This window comes from Falco biarmicus, chromosome 10 (genome assembly GCF_023638135.1).
Source record: "Falco biarmicus isolate bFalBia1 chromosome 10, bFalBia1.pri, whole genome shotgun sequence".
NCBI classification, from domain to species: domain Eukaryota; kingdom Metazoa; phylum Chordata; class Aves; order Falconiformes; family Falconidae; genus Falco; species Falco biarmicus.
The window spans coordinates 29,739,130-29,746,521 of NC_079297.1; the positions used below are offsets into that span (position 1 = coordinate 29,739,130).

The 7,392-nt window shown below is 45.4% G+C and overlaps 1 protein-coding gene across 1 annotated transcript in view; it reads left to right on the plus strand.

The window, feature by feature from the left end:
- Window positions 1-5,748, plus strand: part of SCUBE2 (signal peptide, CUB domain and EGF like domain containing 2) — a 41,710-nt gene extending 35,962 nt beyond the window's left edge. Inside the window, exons 14-18 of the mRNA XM_056354803.1 lie at window positions 1,576-1,737; window positions 2,912-3,109; window positions 3,289-3,441; window positions 4,524-4,603; window positions 5,422-5,748. Coding sequence (XP_056210778.1) covers window positions 1,576-1,737; window positions 2,912-3,109; window positions 3,289-3,441; window positions 4,524-4,603; window positions 5,422-5,574 — 746 coding nt within the window. The 3' untranslated portion in view covers window positions 5,575-5,748. The remainder of the gene's footprint in view (window positions 1-1,575; window positions 1,738-2,911; window positions 3,110-3,288; window positions 3,442-4,523; window positions 4,604-5,421) is intronic.
- The last annotated feature ends 1,644 nt before the right edge of the window (window positions 5,749-7,392 follow it).

The window sequence follows — 7,392 nt, forward strand, 5'->3', positions numbered from 1 at the left end:
TGTTGTTTAATACCTAATTTTGCAAAGTTAAAGCACTAAAAAAACCACGTTAAAAACCTTGGATCATGATAAGAGGAACTGATTTCAGTTTTATTTAACCTAAACAAAAACAGGTCTATAAATGAGGTTCAGTTTTTAAATTAGAGTGGCGATTAAAGGAATTTTTTGTATTAACTGGAATGAAGAGCTCGGGGATTTGCATGTGAAAGAGGCCACATGAGACACGGAATGACAGATGTAAGAACTATTTGGAACTTGTATCTGAAGCATTTGCGTTGGAGGGTGGAGCGTGTAGGGAGGGACTGCAGGCTGAGCTAGCTTACAAAGCTCAACAAGACTAGAGTTATTTGTGAGTAAAAGTACCTTAAAAATGGGACTGGTGCAGCACAGAAAAGTACATTTGAAAAGCAAGGTAGTATATTATTTTGATGTTGAGCTGAGAAAGGTAAACTTGCCAAATGAGGTAAAAGGAATAGGAAAAGATTTTATTTTGATTATTTTTTTTCAGTGCCGCAAGGAAAAAGAAGCAAGGTGGTGATGGAGTTAAAAGCAAAGTTAATACATGGCTGATGCTCTTGACTGCTTCCTGTCAGGTTTCAGTACAGATGGTGATGGGTATAGGTGCAGATGCAGAATAGCTAAGCAAAATCAAATTAGAAGAAGCATATCAGAGATGTAAGCAAAGATGTTTGGGGTGCTGTATCCTCAGATTGTAACGAGAGAAGGAAATCTTCCTGTCTGTATGCAGGGACCTAGAAAAAAAGTTGTGAGTGTGCTAGGAAGGATTTTTCCCCTATGTCTATCTCATGTCTAAAACTTCTGTAAGATCTGTTAACGTTTATGAAAGAGTTTGTGTGTCAGAATGGGATCTCACTTTGGTGATGCAGGAGGTATTCCCAGCAAGCCCTGGGAAGGCTATAGTTGATGTGTCTAGCTAACATGATGATTTGCATGACATCATGAGATAATGTAGCAGCAGATCTGGTGGAGGTGGCTGTGCCCTGGGTCATCATCTGTTGTGGCAAGACAGGGTGTGATCATGAGAGAAGGCAACGTACCAGTTCAGTCACTAATATTGTTGCAGTGTGACACTTGTAGAAGGCCAAAGTCTTTCACCTCTGCTTGTGGTGAGCTGATCACAGGGATATACTGGGGTGCAGCAGCACTGCACAGGCTGCTTGGCATGAGCTGGCAAAGAAAGACAGTTTTTAGTATTTCCACCTACAGTTCATCTTCCGAGTCAAATGTCAGTGTCTAGACCATTTGGTAACACACTGTTCTACCTGGTGGCCTGCTTACAAATTCATGGTGGTTATACTTGCCCCCCAATATCTTTTGTTACTGCTTCCACACAGAACTGCTCTATAGTGTTATGTTTGGGACTTCTGAACTTGCACAAAGTGACCTGATAAATTAAAATCTGTTCAATTAGTTCTGCTTTATTACCCTTGTAGTTTATGAATATGGCGTTTCAGTTACTGAAATTGTAGTAAGTCCTATAAAAATGTATAAAATCACATTCTAATGTGCTATTGCCACTTCTTTAACCATGCTATGTATTTAATTACTGTCCAGTTCAGTGCTCACCTGGCCATTTTTATAATACCACAACTCATCGGTGTATTCGCTGCACAGTTGGGACATACCAGCCTGAGTTTGGACAAAATTACTGTATTTCATGCCCTGGAAACACCACTACTGATTTTGATGGGTCAACAAATATAACACAGTGCAAAAGTAAGTATATTAAGATGGTTTTGATGATCTCTTACAAATAAAAAAACTGGCCCATTAAGGTTCAGAGTGGCCCTAAGGGCAAAATTTAGCTTTGCTCCAGGGAGCCTGGAGAAAGGGCAGTGGTATTGCGTCTCTTTTGCTGCCTGCCTGCATCTCATCCCACATGGCTTACTGAGGTCCATGAGAGTCCATTTTACAGACTGGTTCCATCATTCTTGTTAAGGTAAGTGGTGATTGTGTCTTGCCAGTTGGTGCTGGGTCACTCTGGGTCTTGCTGTTAAATCTTGTCCCCCATGATATAGCAAAGCTTGTGTTCTTGGCACCCTGATTTCTTTCCCTTCTATTAAAAGAAATGGAAGTTGGCTCACAAAACTCAATAGCTCTACTAACCATTTCTTCTTAATAACAGCCTTTGAAAGAGGCTATTACAAAGAGAACCACTGTTCTAGATTACGGTAGCTGTAGCGTGAGAAGCTGAGGGTGAACTAAAGAGGGAAAGTGGAGGGCAGAGAGGCGACTCTTCAGAAGAATCTCTGGAGACGCTTGTGTACACGCAGACGTATACATACACATACCTACATAGACATATTTTCCTGGGAGCTGCATGTCTCTCACTTAAAGAATCCATTCCCTGGGCACGTCACACTGGTACATCACTGTTACAGTGCTGCAGTGCCCGGCTGGCAGCGCAGGCAAAGCATCCTGCACCGGAGTTCACCCTCTCTTACTGCCCGCAGTGCTGATCTGTGCATAGGAAGGGCCGGCTGTACTGCCTGTTCTGTGCTGCTGCAGGCATGGTGCCCGAGCAGAGCGACTCAGACTAGGGTTAAACTTCAGCTGATACTTCTGTAAACACGTTCTGTCTGGTGTAAGTACGTGGAGCATCCTTGCTCTACCATTTCTGTCTCCTCTTACAACGGCCTTGCTGCTCGGCTGTGACTTGGTCGGTAGCCCCTGCTCTGTTAACTGGAGCTAGTCGGTATTTTTATGTCTCAACGTTGCTTCAGGCAGAAGCAAGCAGCAGTGTGCAGTGAAGCTGGCAAAGAGAAGTGTACCTGCCTCAGATGCGAACAGAGAAGTTTGTGTGTCTCACCCGTGTGCTGTTCTGACGGTGACGGCAGAGAGCTGCAGGTGACCTCGCTGCCTAGCCTTGCCTACTGTATTGCTTTTTCAGATAGGCAGTGTGGAGGTGAGCTAGGAGATTACACTGGATATATTGAATCACCAAACTACCCTGGGGACTATCCTGCAAACACTGAGTGCACCTGGAATATTAACCCACCGCCAAAGCGCCGTATTCTGATTGTGGTTCCAGAAATATTTCTACCCATAGAAGATGAATGCGGAGACTACCTGGTGATGCGAAAAAGCTGTAAGTCTGCAATATCTACTGAGGCATACGGTATCTATCTTGGTGTGCAGCACAGGTTTCTCACGTGCATTGCTGTTTACGTAAACTAAATGTAGCCTGGCCGGCCTCTACTTAAGAGTAAAAATTTCTTTAAATGACAGATTGTCAGGTAACTGCCTGTTGTGTGTTTTCTTTGAAAGCTTCTTCCAACTCAGTGACCACGTACGAAACCTGCCAAACCTACGAACGCCCTATAGCTTTCACTTCGAGGTCTAAGAAGCTGTGGATCCAGTTCAAGTCAAACGAAGGGAACAGTGCCAAAGGATTCCAAGTTCCTTATGTAACGTATGATGGTAAGTGGCTGTGAGCAGCTGGGCCCGTATGGACTAGTGCAGCTGCAGCACTGCAGAACTCCTTGCGGGCTCCTTGACCCTGCGAAGCAGCAGGGTAACCCCGCGCTCTCAGCAGCGTCGCTATGAGACTACTTCCAGTGGCTTTTTTTCTTTTAAAGCTAATTTAAGGAATTCTGCATTGCATGGCCATCTTAAATGCCACCATATTTCCAGTCTTCCAACAGACCTAACAAAGAGCTGGGATTCTGGGCTCCAACCTGCAAAACGCGGAGCTCAGAACCAGAATCTAGGGCTTGTGCATTTTTGTGCCTTCCCAGTTCTGGGTTTCTTCAGGTGCCAGCGGATTGCCCCTAGTTAGGAACTGGGGAGAGCCCAAGTGCCTCTGATTTATTGTGTTGCTGCTACCATCTGTGATCTAGTATCAGGTAGCAAAATACCTATATTGAAAAGAAGCTTGAGGGAGCAAGAGTTTCAACCCTATCCTTGTCAGAGTCACCAGGAGTGAAACTGGAGCTGAGGCTTTGGGCTTCAGCATAAGCAATATCAGAATGGTAATGGCTTCTTTCTGTTCATGCTGGATTGATTGTGAAGGAGCCATCCTCGCCCCGCTCTGCAGCGTTTCATCAACAGTGGAAAATTAGTTTTTCAGGGGAGACCTCTTCTTCTGAAGCGTTTCAAGTTTTGATTGACATGGGGGGTTGCCTTTTGAGAAAGCTTCCTCTTCTCTTTTTTTCTTTCTTACTGGAGAAAAAAAGTCAGTAACAGGTTGTGGGTATTTACAGTTTCTGCAGCGCAGCTGGTTTGAAGCCGGCTGCTTGGTTACAGTGTGCACCCAGTCCTACGTGCATTATGATTTCTTTTGCTTTTGACAGATTGGTGCTGAGCAGCTCGACAGAACACACTGTTTTCTTAGTAAACAGTATTTGTAGCTTCTTTACAGAAGAGCATTTGGAATATTTTCGGACTGCTAATATGAGGGCCACTGGTTTTTCTGGGTGTAGGGCTTACATGTGCAACCGAGGGAGGTATTGAGTTTTAAGTGAAGTGACCCTGCAAATTGCTCTCTTGTGCATTCCCCGTAGAGGACTACCAAGAACTAATAGAAGACATTGTTCGGGATGGCAGACTTTATGCATCTGAAAACCATCAAGAGATACTTAAGGTATATTCCTTCCACTAAATGTGTTGGTTTTGATTGAAAATGATTCTGTTTTGTGCCAGTGAGGTTGCTTCCTGCTCTGCTTTGGATCTGTTCCTTGGTGCACTAGACACTTGCTGCTTCAGGGTAGTGGGGTGAATCACCACACCCTGATCATGCAGAGCAGTAGAAATGAGACCCCTTGTCCAGGGGGATTAAAGGTGGATCGGACCTGCTAGTGAAATCTATGGTGAAGATAGCCTCTTGAGCCTCAGGCAGGCTGTGGAGGAACCAGTGGAGCAAAATGAGGGATGTGGGATTTAATCTGTAGGAGAAGCACTTGGTGCCACTACTTGTAGCCTGTAGCTTAGCATGGGCTTCTGCTCCCTGGGCAAAAAAAAAATATCTCATTGTGGATTTCCCTTCTCTGACCTGGGTTAGGGGACAGTTGCATGGGCAGATTGAATGGCTGTCATCCCAAGTAAACCTTTCTTTTGCCGGATATCAGATCCAGCTTTGTGTTTTGTTTTGGGTTTGGGTTGCTGTTGGTTTTGGGGGGTTTTTTTTGTGTTTTCCTTTTTCTTTCTCCCCCGTGTTTGCTGCATTTGGAAGTATGAGGAGGGGAGAAGTCCTGGTGCCACTGATGACAGAAGTGAAACTCGAGTGACTTCCCTGGGGCCTGAATGTCAGCCTTGCTCCACTAGTTTCTGAGCTCCTGAAACATTAGTACTTGAAAAACAAAATGCCCATCATCTTTTATGAGTTCATCAGTCATTAAGCTTGGTTGTACTGACCCTTACCCCTCTGTGCAATTACTGAAAAATCTGCTTTCCTCCTTCTAGGACAAGAAACTGATAAAAGCGTTGTTTGACGTGTTGGCACATCCACAAAACTACTTCAAGTACACAGCCCAAGAGTCAAGAGAGATGTTCCCAAGGTCCTTCATTCGGCTGCTGCGCTCTAAAGTTTCCAGATTTTTGAGGCCTTACAAATAGTTGGCACTGTACTTCAAAAACGAACCAGCCCTGGGCATGCACGGAGGGGTTGTGGTAGGTGGGGCTGCTTTCTGTGTTTTACACACTGGCAGAGAAACTCCAGGGAAGCTTGCCAGCTCCATTCTTGGCAGAGTTTGGCTTTCTCAGCTAATATAAATATTTTGGCGAACAAAATTTTGATTCCTTTCCAGATAATACCTTTTGGGTACCAAGGATACTTCATGGGTCTCTGAATTAGAGACTACCCATAATTTCTGTAACTGAATGGTGCCAAGCAGAAGTTTGTAGAGCTCTGCCCTGTTGCTTCATCAGTTACTCTAAAAGCTAACGACGATAGACAGGCTAAGTAGTGTGGTTTGGGACAAACTCTGGGCTGCCATTAATGCACATTACCTCAACAAGGCTGGGTTCATGTTTGGTCTTGCTGAAAGTGAGAACAAGATTGATGTCTCTCTTACCTTTTGCTATGCAGGAAATTCAGAGCTAAGATTGAAACAGTTTTAGTCCAAACCAGTGAGTCCAAAAATTGCACAAGGTGTAAGTTTTCTCTGAACTTTATGTTGTATGAGGCATATGGAGGAATAAGCAAAGGGCTGAATACAAGCTTGAATGCTCTGGGTCTGGATCACACTGTGTTCTTGCGAATGACCTATTGGTTTAAATGGAGTGATCCCAGAATAAAGCCAGGGCACCACAGTAATGGAAAAGAGACCCTGACCCACTGGACACTTCCATTTTGGACTGGCTGCAAATGTTACAACAGAACAGATTCTTTGCTAAATTCCAGTGCTGTCCCTGTGCGTAGGCCTGGGGCAGCATGAGGCATTGGCTCTTCCAGCTGGTGTAAAATTCTGTCCTCCAGGCACCTGCAGCTGAACACACAAGCCCCATTTTAAATGCAGGCTTTGCATAGATTATGCTCTTGTACATCACTGTTTACACCTGTATAAGGTTCTTATATGAGCCTCAATCCTTATATTCTTTATCTTGCCTGAGCACCTTGTGATGACCTTGTTGAGCAGAGAAGAGCTCTTTTCCCTGTCTTGCTGGAGAGAAGTAGGTGTACAAAGATACTCCTCAACCAGACTGTGCCCACAGAAGTCATCTATGGCAAAATGCTTTCAAGATTCCCAAACTCTGTGTCCTTTTCCTCAGGTTGTGTTTCTTATGTGAGATAAAGCTATTCTGGAAAGGTCTGTAGGGAGAACTGTGTTGATCTAAATGTTGTCTCAGTGCTTTCCTGTCTGCGCTTCAGACTACATTGCTGTCCTCTGGCCACACAAACTGTTTCTTCAGTGTAATGTGCCTTCTGGGCCTTCTGTCTGGAAGGAGATGGCTGCAGTCCTGCTTGGACTTGGGGCCTCCATCTTCTGGTCATTGGCAGTGCCCCGTGGTGCGATGGGTGCCAAACTCCCTCTGCGTGCCCCCTTAGGAGAGGTGCTGAAATTTCTTACTGCGGCCAGGACAAACGCTGCCTTTCCTAGGCTGCGGAGTCAGATCTGCCTGGGTTTCATTGCATTGGTATGTGGTATTTGGCTGCTGTGTGTGAGTAATACCACATCCACAGTGTGACAGATGAAACCCTCGGTGAGAGCTGGGGCCCGAGTCTCTTCTCTGTGCTGTCAGGAGCACAAATGCTGCCAAATGCAGCCTTGGGGAACTGCTGTGCCGTGGCAGCCCTCTTCTGCGGCGTGCGAGGCAGCCTGTCCCGTGGCGAGGACGCGTTTTGGTCGTGGTGTGATGGGAAGAGGCAGTGGCCTCAGGCCACGGCTGGGGAGCAGAGCCTGGCAGGATGAGGCGATGTGATGCTGTGTTCCT